The 17,889-nt window shown below is 37.3% G+C and overlaps 1 protein-coding gene across 1 annotated transcript in view; it reads left to right on the forward strand.

Moving 5' to 3' along the window:
• The window catches only part of LOC123651536 (netrin receptor DCC-like), a 129,006-nt gene extending 113,585 nt beyond the window's left edge, over positions 1-15,421 (forward strand). The window contains exons 5-8 of the mRNA XM_045574600.1: positions 7,024-7,172; positions 9,069-9,207; positions 14,202-14,251; positions 15,410-15,421. Of these exons, the coding sequence (XP_045430556.1) occupies positions 7,024-7,172; positions 9,069-9,207; positions 14,202-14,251; positions 15,410-15,421 (350 nt within the window). The remainder of the gene's footprint in view (positions 1-7,023; positions 7,173-9,068; positions 9,208-14,201; positions 14,252-15,409) is intronic.
• Positions 15,422-17,889: the final 2,468 nt, after the last annotated feature.

Raw genomic sequence — 17,889 nt, forward strand, 5'->3', positions numbered from 1 at the left:
AGGCAGCTGATCGATGTTTCTCTCTCATTGATGTTTCTAACTCTCTATCTCTCTCCCTTCCTCTCTGTAAACAAAATCAATAAAATATATTTAAAAAAGAAAGGTAGATGGATAGATATACATTTAAATAGAAGCAGAGCAAGAGAAAGGAAAAATGGGTATTAATATATGCTATGTGATTTCTTAATAATCAGAAGCTCTAACATCTTATAAAACATAAAATATTATATCTAGTTATTTAAACCAGATGAACTCAGATATATTTGACCATAATTTGTACAATAAAATATAAAAATATATTCACATACATTTCAGTTTTTAAACCAAGAGCATTTTATTAAAAGTTAAAGCTATGTCTTTAAAGTGAAATTATTACCATATTTTCTATCATGAAGTAATTTACAATTAGTACAAGTGATTTGATAATAAGCACCAGTTTTCAAAACTAAAATAAATCAGATATATCATCCAATACATAGAGAGCTAACATTTGAAGAACTATGGGAACTATAGACCCTAAATCTCCAAAAATACACATATTACATTATAGAAAATGTTTATACAATTTCAGGGGGTCCATGGACTCGTTGATGTTGAGGACTGGTTCCTATAAGTAGATTAAGAAAAAGAAACCATATTTCTGACTCTAATCATAGTCAATTAGAACTGGTTAAACAATATTATTCTCTCTTTCTCTAGCTCCTCACACACACACATCTTGTCTTCAATATGACTATGTCTGATAACTCTTACTTTAATAAAAATTCAGCTAACATTTATATGCCATTTTAGAGATTAATATGCAATAAGATCTCATTATAAAGTACTCTGATATATTATAAATTTATATATAGTCAGAAAGTACTGTTCCCCTTGCAAATAGTGACATGTAATACATCTCATTTACTTTGGCATATTTAATTTGTTCTTAGGTACAGGTATTATAATGACTTTCTACTGAAATGCAATATTGAAATTTAAAATGGTGGTTGGTTAGGCTGACATTGATTGATGAGTTACTTGCATGGATTATGCATCTATTCTGAAATCTTTCCATTCTTTGAAGAAATAGGTAACCTGAATAGAGATGGAGAGAAATTAGATGCAGTTTGCCACAAAATTATTGTCCAAAGGAAGGGATCATGGTGATTGTTAAAGATGTCTTGGAAATGATGAGTAGTTAAGCCCATTACCTTTCTTGATTGACATACTAAGATGTGATGAAATGGAAGGCAGAAGCCGTTAACTGTATTGATTTCACATTTAATTTCCATTTTTGAACATTTTTGTGTCTCCCTTTTTCTCTTCCTCTCTTTCTAATGTGCATATAATAAATCAGATATAAAACCATATAAGTTATTCTTAAGTATACTTTATGATATGAATCAGAATAAGAAAGTATAGTCATGTATATATACATACACAAGCATATCTCCACAATGAACATAAAACATAATATATTAACTTCAAACCTACATTAAAGCTATAAATCAATGGAAAAGTGTTAGGAAATGTATGAATTTGAATTTATAGCACTATTGTGAAGAAGAGTAAGCATTTAATAGTTTATGCGAAAAATAGTCTTGGTACTAGCTATGAATGCTATGAGGAGGAATATCTCATAGACAGGCAGTATTTGGGTCTGGATAAAATAAATAATTATATAGATGATAAAAATATGATTTGATGGTGATTCTTTGATGTCTTGATGTTTATATTCACTCAGAACAGCATAGGTTATTATGCTTTCATTTTATTTTATAACAAAAAGTTAAAGTAAGAAATAATTTAGTAGTAAAAGGCAGTCTTTACTCAGAAAAAGATAATTGGAAACATTGGAACAGCAAATAGAATGTTATCATATGGATGGAAACTGGTGAAAATACACACAGTTGTTTGAAAATACTTACACTGAATGCCTTTTTTTAAATTCAGAGGTCTATATTTACTGCTTGAAATTCTAAAAACCTAGGCACACGTTTTTTTCCTGATAGTATCTAATGACTATTCAGAGAGGAAACTAAGTCAGTGGATTAAGAGGTGATCAGAGTAGGTACTACCAGTGTGAACTGAATCCAAAGTATAGTACTTACCACCTGATGTTTTCCCATCAGTGACTAAGCTACATGTTCACATAAAGAAATTACGCTGTGTGCAGAGTGCACACAGGCCCCATGCACAGGACAAACACAGGCATATATACCAGCTTCAGGTCTCACCAGGTGTGTTGAGGAAATACTGTTTTCTGAACACTTGCAGTGAAAATGCTGAATAAACCATATCAAATGGGTTAGACTACACAGTTTATTTTAGGCTTATAATTTACGGTAACCTTTGGGAACTATATGGAAAGCTGTTCATTTGACACACATCTTTTAAATACTTTCTGTATACCTAGCATTGTGCCTATCCCTGTGGAGAAGAGAATTACTCTTATTATTTGGGTAACTAAGTGGAGGTTTTTGACCATCCTCTGGACCAAGAGCCAAGACACTAGCAGCCATGGCTGGACTCAGCAGGGAGGAATTTGGCTCATATTTATTCTTGTGAGTTGCTTCTTGAGCTGCAGATGTACCTGTGGTCTCTTCTTCCCAGAGGCCTGACGAAAGTGGTTGTGAGGTTGGCATGTCTGACCCCCACACCCCCAAAAAGTCATAGTTTAGTAGGCTATGCATCCCCAGCTCTCTACCATGCCAGGCAACCCTCTCAGCTTGTTCTTCCAGATTATCAGGTGGCTTGTTCTTCAAAAATTCAAATCAATTTGGATGGTTTTCCATTACCCCCTTGTGCTCCAGTGGAGCAAATCAGCAGAATCTCCTCAAACATCCAAGCCCCCCTCCCCCTTTCCCTATCCCATACACTCACTTCTCTCCTAGTCCTCCTGGGAAAGCTTCTACCCTGGGAAGCCTCCCTTGAAGGTGTTACATCACACAGAAGGCATTAGGACCTTGGCACTTGGCCATGTTTAAGCCTTAGTCTTTGTTCCCAGAATGAGCCATGCTAGTAGTAAGCAGTGTGCTTTCATTTTAGCCAATGGACAGTGAGAAGGAACTCATTCAGTTAATACTTTCCCTGTCACTGGGCTGCACAGATATGGTCTGTGAACTTCCAAAACTCTGCACCCCTCACATGTACATGTGCCAGAACAGGTCTCTCAGCCTCAGTTCTCCTCCTTTCCTTATCATCTACCTCCCTTAGGAGAATAGTGTACTCCAAATCAGAAATGTTCCCTCAGGAGCGGTTGCTTGTCTTTGCAAAATTATAGAAGCATCCAAAATGTTTAATTTTTCATAATGTTGTTTCAAATATTGTACTTTGCAAATGCAGTTGAAAATGTCAGTGGGAACGTTTTTAATTTGCTTTGGTTTGTTTTTCCCCATGAAGCAAAATGCCTCCTTTGTTATAATCTAATTCTAATTGTATCACTATAAGCTTTGACACAAGGCAAGAATCCCTGTTGCTCAGTATTGTCTACTGAAGGCCCCTTTGTAGAAGAGGGGATTTTCCACAGAGAAATGATCCCTTCCTGGAAGAGCACCATGGGGTGCTTTCATACAATGTCTTTCAAAGTGCAACTGTTTGGGATCTAGAGGTCTAGTTGTGGAAGAAAGGACGCATAAAGAAGAACAGGGAATGCACTAATGAACCTATTTCGATGGCTTGAAATAGGCAGCGTCTCTGTAGAATCATGAAAGATATACATATGTATCGGTATATTTTGGTATATGTATGCATGTATGCATTTGTGTATGTATGTATATACACACACATATGTTTCCTGATTGGTGAAAGGATTAAAAGCAAGGACAACTGAACTGCAATGAGTAGTCTAATACCCTGACATTTGTCTTGGATACCATTCCCCGAGAAAGGAACCAGAAATCTTTGGAAAAATGTGATTCCAGGCTGGGGCCGGATCAAGATGGACTTATAATGTATTATGCCAGGAAGAAAGGAAGTGCTCCTGTTAAGGATGGGACATGTCATAGGACAGAAGATTAAAGGGGGCCCACTGGCCACATCTGGCATAATTCAAACACCCAAATTATTTAGTGCCAGTGCTGACTAGCAGACCCTGAGCAAAGGATGAATAGATTCGCCTGACACACGTTTCTGTGAAGAGAAAGCTAAGGGGCTTGTTTGGCTTTAGAAACCAAAATAGCCCCGATTGCCTGCCTCCTTAGCCTTTTATTGTCAGAACAGCTTGAACTAAAATTAACCTTGAGATACAATCAACAGGGTAAGCATTCTTGAGAAAGCACATGCTCACAAGGCTAGTTATAAAGACTAAACATAAAGATTCCAGCAAAACACCCGGGGGATCAGACTTGTTTGGAAAAGTCAAGGTAGGGGCTGCCGCCTCCGGCACGGTCCCTGACCTTTCGGAGAATCCTCCTCACAGACTTTCCAGCCAAGTCCTGTGCTTCCTCACAATTAAGAACAATAATAAATTGTAGACTATGATAAGGAACCCATGTCCCCATAACAATAATAGATACATCAATAGAGAAAAATACCGACTCTTGCTTATAATCGAATGCTGAGTGGCAAGGTGCTAATTCAGAAGTGCTTGAATGGAAAAGCAATCACCCTGGTAAATACTGACTCCATCAAGAGCCATGAGTAGATGCTGACTCTAAGGGAAGCTGCTAAAGAACATGATGTTTACCTGGTCCTGCTGTAGTCATCTCCCCGCAGATTGCTTATTAGCTGAAATGGTGGAGCAGGGCTCAGAGTCCGGTTGGGAATGCAGGGTGGGCAGTTAGTTCCACCATGGAGAAACCTGACAGCACCGTGACCAGGTACCCAACATTCACATCCGAGTGACTGAGAGAGGTCTTGTGCCTCTGAGGTGATGCCCTGAGGAGGACAGACATATCTTCATGTTTCATCCCCGGCTGGAATGTATAACCTAAATTTAACATGAAGAAACATTCTATTAATTAAAAAAAGACTATAGTCTGCAAACATACGAATGGCTTAAAGATAAAGAAAAAATCTGGAACTGTTTCAGTTTAAAGCAGACTGAAGGGGCCAGCTAAGGAAAAGGTAGAGAAATGTTACATCAGTAACAACACTGGGTCAGTTGGCATGATTGCAATACAGATGAAGATTAGATAAAACTACTGAATGAATATGAAATGCACTGAAGTTAATAACTATATTATTCACGTACACATTAGCTCTTAGGAAATATGCACTAAAATTTACAGGTAAAGAGCTAAGATGTGTATAACTTAATCTGAATAGAGAAATATATGTATATATATATGTATATATATGTATATATATTCTTTCTATCAAGAGAAAATAGATAGTCTCAAAATATGTATTTATATAGGTTATAGGTAGAATTTATCACTTACTACACATAATATATATATATATATATATATATATATATATATATATATATATATATAATAGGTGGTAATACAATCTATAAATACATATAGAAAGAAAGACTACATATGTATATTGAGGTAGATAATGATAAAATATACAGAGCAATGTTAACAATGGGTATATCTGGATAAAGGAAATGTGGGTGTTCTTTGTATTACTCTCATTGTTAAAATTGTAGGTTTAAAATAATTTCTAAGTAAGTTTTGAAGAAGTTCTTAACAGTCATTTGTAAGGGTGAAAAGAATGCTATTGTCAGTAATAATGGTTCTCAAGATTTGAAAACTGGTGGGAAAATATGTGAAAGTGACATAAAATGTGTGTTTCTGACATGAATATATTTATTTTCCCAAAATGAATGTGTGAGCAGTAATGCCTTAAGGTTGTTGGGTTTCATGGAACAAATTCTGAAAAATGATCCTAAGACATAGGTGCCAGGCCGATCTTAGAAAGGTATCATTAGATGTGTCAGCCATATGATAATTTGATATGGAAGTTCAGACTCACAAAAACTATAATATGGACCTTAAATGTACAGCTGTCCAAAGCTAGGTGGTACCCAAAAACATACACGGCATGCTCAGTTAACATAATTACACTTGCAGTGCTAAGACTTTATTTATTTTAGATTGTAATAGTATGGCTATTTTCCATTTGTCATTCACAATCCATACATGTTATATTTAGGTATATTTGCATAAACAAAAAAAATTAGGCACAAGTTCAACATTTGCAACGCTGGAATCTGAAGGATTTTCTTAACTCATTTTGTACCCAGACCTGATCTTATGCTAAACTATGGGTAGTCTTTAATAATTCTATTAGGTGTAAATATTATATATTTTGTTGCAAATATATGATTTGGTAACAGGGTACTACCACAGACCCAACCAGGGATTTTACATAAAACTCCGCATTCCCACCATGTTAGCTTTCTAACATTTGAAAATTTCTTGATCTTAAAATACATCTGGACACAGTGTAGGCTTAAGTAAATGTAGACCTGTGCTGTCCAATTATGCTGATGTGGAAGTTACCCTTGATTGAATTAACAGTTATGAGAGTAAATGGAATACTAGAAAGTAAAATGGAAAATTAAATCCTGCAATTGATATAAAGGACCCAGAATTGGGCAAGACCTTCAAATGCTGACTAAAGACAATAAGTGTGGTCAATTATCCATAGCCGTGCTGCTGACTGGCATGATAAGTGGAGCCAAGATGCCCAAGTATTCTCATGGTAGTTTCTCTTTTCCCTCCGCAGTCATTAGCAAGACATAGGCAAAGCCACACTGGCACGGTGGAACTTTCTCCACATGAAGAATTTTTATTAAAAACCCTCTTTTCCTCCTATTATCCTAGTTGCTTATACTCCTTGACCAGTTTCTTCAACTGTAAAATGAAATAAGAAATGTAGATGAATATAAGTCCTCTTCTGAATATGAAAATGAGAAATAACTCTAAAACGTTACTACATGTATTTTATGGTTTTATATTCTTATTTTGTATGGTTTTAAAGATACTACATGCTGCTATAATTTCCTCAAACCATAAAATATGCAATTCTGAATGTTTGGAGAAAGAGAACCCTCTTGTACTAATTCATTTCTCTTGTACACAGTGCAAGTTCCAGGGCCCGTAGAAAACCTGCAAGCTGTATCTACCTCACCTACCTCAATTCTTGTTACCTGGGAACCCCCTGCCTATGCAAATGGTCCAGTTCAAGGTTACAGATTGTTCTGCACTGAGGTGTCTACTGGGAAGGAACAGGTAGGCAAGGGAATGGGTCCCACTGCTGCCACTTGTTGGTTTGGCTCTAGGGCTGGAGAAATGGGTGCTTGTAAGCTACTGATGTCCAGTCCAGTGTCCAGAATATTAATTAATCAGCTGATCAGTTTTTAAGTACCTGTTACTTGAGATGTTAAGCAATTTAATTGAATTCTGGTGCTGAGAGAGGCCAATGGGTAATGAGATGAATTGGAAAGGATACCAATGTTTTGTGTGAGTATGTATGATAAGTGCCCAGGCCAGTGGAACCACATTTGTATTAACCCATCTGGTCCCAGGAAGCATTTGTATTGGCAGTCCTTTCCTTAAGGGAGAATTTATCTTACTGTCAATGTCATCACCCAAGTTGCTATTTTCATTCTTATCTATTTGATGGTGTGTCTGTCTTCTCTCCATATCAACCTGTCACCTGTCACTTTTTTTTTTCAGTCTACCTTACTCCAGAAGGCTACCTGTCTCCTTCTTACATTTCCCCTAATCTGTGGTTAGTACAGACATCTGAGAATAAGCCAATTGGATTTCAGATAAAGTAAGAGTGACAGTGTTAGGGAGACTCGTGAGATTCAGCAGTTCTCCTTTGTGACTGATATGACTATTGCTATTTTTCCATTGACTTTTAGAGAGAGGGAAAAGGAGAGAGAAAGAGAGAGAGAGAGAGAGAGAGAGAGAGAGAGAGAGAGAGAGAGAGAGAGACAGAGACAGTGGTGTGAGAGAGACACATTGATTGGTTGCCTCCTGTACACACCCGACCAGGGCTGGTAAACCTACAACCAAGGTATGTGCCCTGACCAAAATCAAACCCAGGACCCTTCAGTCCATGGACCGACACTCTATCCACTGAGCCAAACTGGATAGGGCTTATGACTATTGGGATGTTTACTTCCAGATTCTCAAATTCACGTGGGAAAAATTGTATTGGCAAGCATGTAGTTAAATGGGAAAGACAGAGAGATGACCATGGGACAGCCGAGATCTTAGGTCATTGTGAAGTTTCCAAGCCTACTGTGGTCTTCGTGCTTCCCCATAAGCTGTGTGATAGAGGTTTTTTCATTTAAAAGCTGTTTTTGCAGCAGTTTTATTCAGAAATAGTTCTAATTCCCAAGTCATGTTGTAAAATAAGAATCGCTAAGAGTCCCTCCTATGTAATCATTTGTTCCACTCTCTGTGCTTGCCCTTTAGCTCTTAGTTTCATCTTTCTATTCTATCTACTTTTCTACATATTTTAGCTCTTCAATAATGCATATCACCAATCCATTTAAATAAATCCCAAAATGATGTTAGCCAAGATAGATGTGAGTGAGAGGATCCTAGCGGAGAGCTAAATAATGGGTCTTCTGGAGCAAACTGGCTGCGATTGCTCAGTGACCTTGACCTTCAGCACCTCATTTCTGCAGTGCTGAAAGGCTGAAAGCAACCCCCAGCCTGCCTCACAGCATCCAGGCAGACACAAATGGTGGCAAACTCTCTGTCAGTTTCAAGAGACAGAGAGTCTATTTCCACTAGGGAGGAAGGAAGTCTGCTGATTCCCGAAGAGCTACCCACTTAGGGTGCAGGAGCAGCACTCTGTTCCCCTGAATGTAATGGCTGCCTCCTGCTTGTCAGGGTCTCAGTGTGGCCACTCTATTCAACACCTTAGGTGGTGTTAAACAGATTGGAACTTAATGTCTGTGAAAGCAGCACAGTGCTGTTTTCACCAGGAGTCTGCAGAGAGGTCTGGGCTTCTGTGGGAGAGCTAGTGTCCCAAGCAGATTTTACAACAATTCATTCCAAGTGTAGTGGTGAGAGTAGGAGACTAATATCCAATTTACTGACTAATCAGAATGGCTGCTATTTCTACTTCCATGTGCCTCCTGAATAACAGTTGTTTTATGTCTCCAGAATATAGAGGTTGATGGACTGTCTTATAAGCTGGAAGGTCTGAAAAAATTCACAGAATACAGTCTTCGATTTCTGGCTTATAATCGCTATGGGCCAGGAGTCTCTACTGACGACGTGATGGTGGTTACGCTTTCTGATGGTAAGTTATAGCCAGTAACACTTGACTCACATAGTTGTCATGTCACTTTTTTATGTCACTATTTCATGTCATATTTTATGTCATGTTTACACATATTTTATGTCACTTTCACACCATAATCAAATAATATGGTGTCTGTGTTAGAGATTTCATTTTCAAGGTTTCCCAACTAAAACTTGTTGGAATATATTAGCATACATTAGAATTTGAGCTACTTCACTCAAACTTTTACGCTCACATTTAAACTTTCAGAAGACAGGATGTCCTTACAGGTAATCTTCAAATGTGACTACTGCCCAGAAGCTCAAACTTATTTTTTTTGCATTTTTTCCTCTATTTCTTTTATCACAAACACATTTGGACTATATTCATTGGCATGTTGCTTTTATTTCTCATTCTTAAAAAGAGTAGATGATCACAATTTTAATTGATGGAAATTCTCCATATTTGCCTTCATTTGAAAGTATAGCATAAAGATTTAGGCCAAATAATTCAACACGGAAAGTATTACAGCTGCATATAAAACATTTACACTTAAATTGTCCCATGCTAACAAATAAAAGATTACACATATATTTTTAAATTTCATAAAAGAGAGGAAGAAGACTTCATAAAGAGGATAGACTAGACAAAACAGTAGAAGAGTAAAATATAAGTATAAGAAATGGATAATAATGCAATGGGAAAGTAAATAAAAGTGAAAATAAAGTACAGCAGAGTATAGGATGTGGGGTCAGTGAAAATTCAGGCAGGTGTAGAAATTCAAAGATGTGACCTCCATGAATATTTAAAAGGCAATAAGCTATTTCTCCTCAGCACTGGTTTCCATGTTGGTATGTGTAATTCTATAAATTATTAATCTTTGAATTTAAAAAAAAATGACTTTAGCTCATGATTCCTTGACCAATCCACTACTCTTTAATCTGGAAAAGTATCCTGGCCTACATTTCACACAACATCAGTGGGATGTGAAGGGCATCCATGTCATTAAGGGTAGTGCAACAATGACACATGAGTAAAACTCATTTGCAATCCATTTTTTAAAAAATGTTCTATGTGTGACACCTCTTCATTTTTAATGTAATTCTTATGCCCATCCAACTGATTCTGTTATTGAAGACAGAACAGAATATTTGTTGGCAGAATAAATTACTTCACAACTTATAATTATAAAAAGAAAAGAAAAACAAATGAAAATTAATATTTTGCATAATTTATGGAGATTTCATTCACACTCTGAACTATAAGACAGTGGCCTTATTTTCCATTTACGTTTTAAATGTCATAGTGAGAAAGATAGATTATTACTCATTAGTCCAAGAATTATCACTCAGAAATGTTAATGATAATGGAATTGTAGAAATTTAGGAGTTAGAAAATGCCTGTCATTATATCAAAGGATTTCATGATCCTTACCCAACAAGCAACACTGTGCAAGGGACCCCAATTTTTCTCTCTCAGATACATTTGAAGGAGAAAAAGGAACTTCGTGACCCTCTCATGTGGGCTCCCTGAACATGCCTGCATTCATCTATACAGTCTAATCATGTTTCCAACAAAAAACTCTATACTTTTGGCTTCCATTCCCTATCACCCAGTCCCTTTCTCACCACTTCAGCATGATGTCTTCTCCTCTACTGAAGCTGTGCATGGTGAGGTCATGATATGTACTTAATCATACAGATATGTATTTAATCGCATTTAATAGTCACCTACTTCCCATTCCCAGGCAAGCCCATTTCTCCTTGATTAAAAGGGAGGCTTGAAAATTAAATAGGCTAATTCATGTAAACACCTAAAACATGAGCATGGCATGTATCCAAGTATTTACTAAATGTAATCAATGCCAATGTGTGTGTTCCTTTCTCGATTAATAGCAAACATTGCTATAGAACAAATTTTCTACTTTCCTTCCTGACTAAAGCAAGAATAGTCAGTGTGCTATCAATGGATAGTAAGAGAGATTTATGTAGTCAAAAAATAGATAAAATACATCAACACTGTGGTATAAACCCACTTTTAAGATTTTGTGGCTTTCAGTCCCCAGTACAGAAAATAATATTGATACTTATCAAGTTGTAGTGGTTAAAAAAAAATGAATATAGGAATCCTTTCTCATATATGTTGGCTTTCTGGAAATACTATTTTGAAACTTACATTAAAATGACAATTGAGGGTTATTACTACCTATCAACTAACCAGTACCTAGAAAAAAATGTGTGGTGATTTTAAGTAAATTTATCCTTACTCCAAAATTCATTCATCTATCATAAATCCATCTTACAGAAATTATATTCTAAAATTAATTGTGAAAAAGTGGGTTAACATGATTAGTATATGACATGTAAATATTACTCTATCATGTGGAATATAATTTTATTAACCAATGTGACCCCAATATATTAATTAAATAAAAATAAAAACAATATACCTACCAACTGGCTAAAATTTTAAAAATTGAAAATCCCCAGTGTTGGTAAAGATATAACACACCTGGAACTTTGCTACATTTTAGTAGGAGTGTAAACTAGTACAACCACTTTGGTCAAGTTTATATCTATTGAAGCTTAGCATATTTCACCCCCTATTGGGGTTTGCACTTTGCCAGTATTTCTGCTCTTTGGTATATAATGAAGGAAATGAGAGCAATTGTCCATCTAAAGACATGTGCAAGAATATTAGGCAGATTTAGTCTTATAGCCTCCAACTGGACATAGTCCAAATATTACTTGTCAGTAGTGTGGAAAATATAAAACAGAATAGTCATATTCTATATTGTAATACTATGGAATAATTAAAAAATAACAACAGCCCTAGCCAGTTGACTCAGTGGATAGAGCAATGGCCTGTGGATCGAAGGATCCTGGGTTTGATTCAGTCAAGGGTATGTACCTCTGTTGCAGGCTGCTCCCCAGCCCAGGCCCTGATCAGGACTCCTGCAGGAGGCAACCAATGAATGCAGTTCTCTCACATCAGTATTTCTCTCTGTCTCTCCCTCTCTCTTCCACTCTATCTAAAAATCAATGGAAAAATATCCTCAAATGAGGATTAAAAATAAAAAATAAATAACAACAACAAGCAAACAACAGAAACAAAAACTATTGCTCCATGCAATAACATGGAAGAAACTGATAATGAGCAAACTATGCAGCCTGGATAAAAAAGAACTCTGCTTTCTTTTTTAGTAAGCTCAACAAGCTAAACTAATGATGGAGTTAGAAGTCAGAATAGTGGTACGACTGGGAAGAGATGCAAGCGAGCTCCAAGGGACTATAAATGTTCTATTTCTTGACCTCAGTGATATTTAAATAGGAACACACAGACAACTTTGTCAAGTCATACATGCAAGACTTGTGCATTTTACTATACATATGCTATAACTTAAATAACTGTAAGACAAAAGCTTGTGAAACCCTGAATATGAAAAAATATTTTTAAATATCTTACAACTTTTCTCCAACACCTATTGGCTGAGTGCGCCTGATAGGCTGGACTCCTGTTGATACTGGGGATGTAGTAGCAAAAGGGACAAAAATTCTGACCTCTGTGGGGCTTATATTTTATATATTATAAGAAAATTATAATATGAATGGAAACAAATTAAATAACATCTATTTTTTAAATGACGAAATATATTTTAAAGATATTTGTTGGTGTAACACATGAAAAACAAGTGTCCAGTGAACAACTTATCACAAGCTACATTAGCTATAGTCTTTATCAAACAATAAGACAAGTTAAAAATTAAAACAAAATAAGTGGTTACAATTCCCATCCTGTCCAGAAAGGCCCAGGAGCTAAGATTTAAATAAGTAAATCATTTGTTTATTTAATCATTGAGTTATTTGTTAGATGTCAGATTAGAGGATATAATAATAATACATATGTCATACCATTCTGCTGATTATATTTCAGAAGCTAAAATCAGAGTATAACATAATTAAATTTTGGGTCAATCATAAGTAACCTAGTAAAATATAGATATTGTCCATGTTTAAGTATAAGAAGAGGGAGCGTGACAAAAAAATTATTGAAAATGCTAAGAGCATTTCTTCCCTGGGAAATTCACCTATTCATCCTGAAGAAGGAGAGGTACTACTCATTTTATGGATTAATATATATAAAGCATTTATTAACTGCTACTTCTATTTCTATTGTGGGACAGAGAGCTTTATTTTTTTATGATTCACCTAAGACCTCTAGAATAGTGGCTGACTGACTGCAGAACAGCCATCGTGGCAATGGTTGTCTTTGAATTTCTCACATGCTAGACTGTTTGCTTTTTACTATAGTAAATATTCATGATACATATTGTGGAGGAAACTGTGTATGTTCTTCCTTATTCTATGAAGGGGGCAATCAAAGTGCCGGCAAGAGAAACAAAATTCCCAGAAAATCCACAAAGCAAAATAAACAGCTCCTGTGTTAACAGAATCAACTCACCAGATGCCATTTGGGAACCTGCATCTGTGACAGGGGTTTAATCACGTACAGCTGAAAAAAAGGGGGAGAGGAGGTGTATGTCTTCTTTTCACCTTTTAAGAGATAATAAAGGTTGCATTAAAGGGATTGAGCAACACAAGTGACCATTAGAATGACGCATTTCATCCTAAAACCATGCAGATGCTGAAATGCACCGTATCTTAAGCTTTTAAAGCCACTCTAGGAAACCTCCTGTGTGTTTGTATTGGTTGCCTGGGAAGGTTATCTCAAGAAAGCTGTAATTAAATGTCAGTGTTTGGTATCAGGGCAGGTGCTCTCTTGCCTACTAGTATTTGGGGCTCCCTAGACAGGTAGCTGGCCCACCAAGTGAGTAGAAATAAGCAAATCCAGGGTGCCTGTGTTTAAAACCTCTCCAGGAAAATTTTAAAGTGCCACCCACCTGGATCAACCTACCTGCTTGTCAGTATGAACTGGGAAATATGAACTGAGTGATACAGTTTCTCTTTCCTGACCTGGCAGTAACCATCTCACCTTGTTTTATTCCTTTTCAGTGCCGAGTGCCCCACCTCAGAATGTCTCCCTGGAAGTGGTGAATTCGAGGGTGAGTTGTTGAATGTTCACTGTTTTGTTACCTGTAGACACACAACCTTTGTTCACTCATCCACTGTGCAGGCTGAATGGTGTCCCCATGTAAAGAAATGTCCAGAAGGGTGCAGTGAGTGTCATTGTTCCTGCATTGTCTTAGACCACACTTGAATTCACTATAGAGGGAATGTGTTTACTTTTACACTCAATTTTGTAAGTGTTATAACCATGAAAGGCTATTCCATCAGGAAGAAAAAGTTCTCTTTACTGATACTCCCCAGTATAGGACGTCATACTAGTATGCAAGCTGGAACAATTGAATATAGGAGTGAATAAGACAATTAAAAGAGAGGGATAAATAAAGGCTTTGTTTGCTGAAAGGTTAATTAGAATTGAATGCTTCATCATCATCTCTATGCTTTCCTTAAGTTATGTCTAAAGACAATGATGGCATTCTTGAGGTCTAAAAAGGTTGTATTTATGAAGCAACATCACCCAATGGCCAATGTTTCCTGACCCGGAATGTGGATATAATTTTCAAAAGGGCTTAAATTAGGCTAATTCTATGGGGGGGGGGGGGGGGGTTAACCTAATGCCAAAAATCAGTTTTCTAGAAACATCTCATTTCCAGTGTGTCTCAGGGTGGGAAACCAGTCCAAACCCTATAGAAGAGAGAAGCAAACAAGGATCGGATCAGTCTGGCTGGACTCTGCCGTGACCTGGGTGTGTGCTCTCTGGTTGTGTTCACTGTCCCTGGGCCTCAGTGGGATTGACCTCACTGGCCTCTAAGCTCTGGACACAGCAGGGAAATTCTGTGGGTCTTCGGGAAACTCATATTCAGGGGTTTAATCCTAGCTTTCTCTTTTAATATCTCTATGTGATCTTAGAAAACTTCCCAAACTCATCAAATGTCAGTTTCTCTATTCATGTTGTATGGGCAGTAACATCTTCCTTGTGGGTTTATCACAGGAAATAGTAATGTAACATATACAATAGGCCAGCTTAATGTCAGTAGCGACTACTTCAATCAATGTACATATCTTTGCCATATTTTGCAAAAATCTCTGATGCAGCCATATTCTGGTGACTTTGACCAGATTTTCCTCTTTCGTATGAATTTATCTTTTGGAACTCATGAGATGTCTCTAATATTGTTAGCCTCTTATATTTTTAGGCAGCGTATTGAATAAGAAAGAAGTAGTGAGATAAATTTAAAATCAGAATGGATGAAAATAAGTGAATTTGGAAAATAAACTAAAAGAAAATAACCAGGAAAAAACACATCACCCTAACAAAGACATTGTTTGCAGCAACAGTAAATGTTTTATAGATGCACCACTCGGATTAAGAGATTGCCAAAGTAAAGCCAAAAAGGTTCCTACAATTATTATAGGTTGTTATTGAATGAAATTTGGAAAGCATATTGTAATTCCTCTTTTTTTGAATGACTCATTTTATTAGCATTTTGTTCCACCTCATATCTTTCTTCTAAGACACAACATAGAAATTGGTATAAAGCTATTTCATATGTGCACTTGTATCCCATATAAGTCTACTCAACTATGGGTGAATGGTCTTGTTCTAAAATGTGAATGAGGCATTACTGAGTGACCCTGAATGACTGTTATTTGAAAATGGACTTATTACTTTCCTGAACAGGGAATTCCTAGATTGCAAAACTGACTTTTTCTGTCTATCTATCATCTATCTACCTACCTACCTACACACACAAGCACACACCACCGGGCATGGATTATCATATAGGTATAGATTTTTTAAGTGCAGAATATTGGATTACTCTCCTTATATCACAGCACACCTCTCTATTGTAGAAATCCTTATCCTTGAGCATCAGAAGCCTCTGTGTGGAAGTCATTGTGTTGCATTTCTGGGAGCTCTTTTACTGCAATTAGATGGTGTGTGTCCTCTTCTCTACAACAGTAGATTTTGTGGCTGGCTTCTTGCTGCATCACAAAGCGTCTCCCCTGTGTGTCAGCAGGATTTGGCATTTTACTTAATAATACACAAGCATGTATATTGACTATACCTTTGCTACACCACCAGCCAATCAGGAGTGATATGCAAATTAACCAAACAAAGATGGGGGTTAATTTGCATACACAGGCACCAAGTGATAGGGGCGGGACACAGGCGTTCTGCCCCACCCTTAGTCTCTCAGGGCCTCTGGGCAGCATGGGAAGGCAGAGCTGGAGCTGAAAGGTGGCTCCCAGAATGGAAAGAGTCAGTCTTCCAGTGCAAAAAGAGGCAGCTCCCAGGGCCTGAGTAGGAAGGGGCTGGGCCACAGTGGAAAGGCAGTGAGGCAGCCAGGGAAAGGAAAGCCCATTCTAGCACAAATCTGCATGCATCAGGCTTCTAGTGCTCAAATAACTTGAAAATTATTTTGGTGATCATATAATTCCCTTTATCCAGGCACTACCCAAAGGGAGAACTAAAAAAACTACTCCAACTCTAGACACCAAACTGTTCATTTTGGCCCCCAATGTTTTAACATATATATATATATATATATATATATATATATATATATATATATATACACACACACACACACACACACACACACACACACACACATACACACACACACACACACACACACACACACACACACACACACACTAGAGGCCCGATGCATAAAGATTCATGCAAGAATAAGCCTTGCTTCCCCTGGTTTCATTCCCAGTTGCCTGGGAGCCGGCAAGTCCTCATTTCCGTCAGGAGCACCACTCCTGTAGATCCCTCTGCCTCACTCCTTCTCCTCATAGCAGGCATCATGCCCCTTTCGACCACTCCTCACCTGCATAAGGAAATTAACCTCCATCTTGTTGGGTCAATTTGTATACTCACTCTGATTGGCTGTGGGCATAGTGGAGTGATGGTTAATTTGCATGTTTCTCTTTTATTAGGTAAGATTTTTAACATTACAGAGGGAATCTAAGTGTTGTTTCCTGGGATAACTAACCTAGACTAATACCATGCTTCTGAAGATGGGCTATGAAGGGGGGATTTAGCATGAGGTCTCTCCTATCCTTGGGTGAATGATACTTCCCTTTTCAACAGAAGTGATAGCCAAGTGAACAGCTGAGTGAGTCATTTGCATTTGACCCCATCTGCAATACCTACCAATCCTTAGGTACTGAGTGCAAAAGTGTGAAAATGAAGCAAAGGAGAGAAAAGGGAGGAAGGGAAAAACCAAGAGGCAATGTGAGTTATGATGTTACTTTGTGAGTGCTTTGCGGTTTCCTGTCTGAAATTGGGGTTGTCTTCTCTTGGCTGTGCAGAGGACACAGAATTCACATTGCTCCCTGCTGCACATAATTTTTTTGAAAACACTTCTGCACACAGGTGTTCTGGAACCATCCTGTAAATGGCCATCTTCCTATTTTATGTTCTTCAGAGGCATGGGCCTCAGATAGCTCGGGGGGGTGGGGGGGACAATCATAATTTGATTTCTTTCTGAATCATCCTACATCCTTTATAAAATACACTTTGGGACTGAGGTTTTTGGAATCAGAGCTCTGAGTCCTCCCCTCACAAATATAGTAGGTTTCAGAAATGGATTTAGTGCAGAGAAAGAAGCCATATGGGAGACCTGAGATGATTGGTTCCACTTAACAATAACTTAGAAACTGG

This window comes from Pipistrellus kuhlii, unplaced genomic scaffold (genome assembly GCF_014108245.1).
Source record: "Pipistrellus kuhlii isolate mPipKuh1 unplaced genomic scaffold, mPipKuh1.p scaffold_m20_p_6, whole genome shotgun sequence".
NCBI lineage: Eukaryota > Metazoa > Chordata > Mammalia > Chiroptera > Vespertilionidae > Pipistrellus > Pipistrellus kuhlii.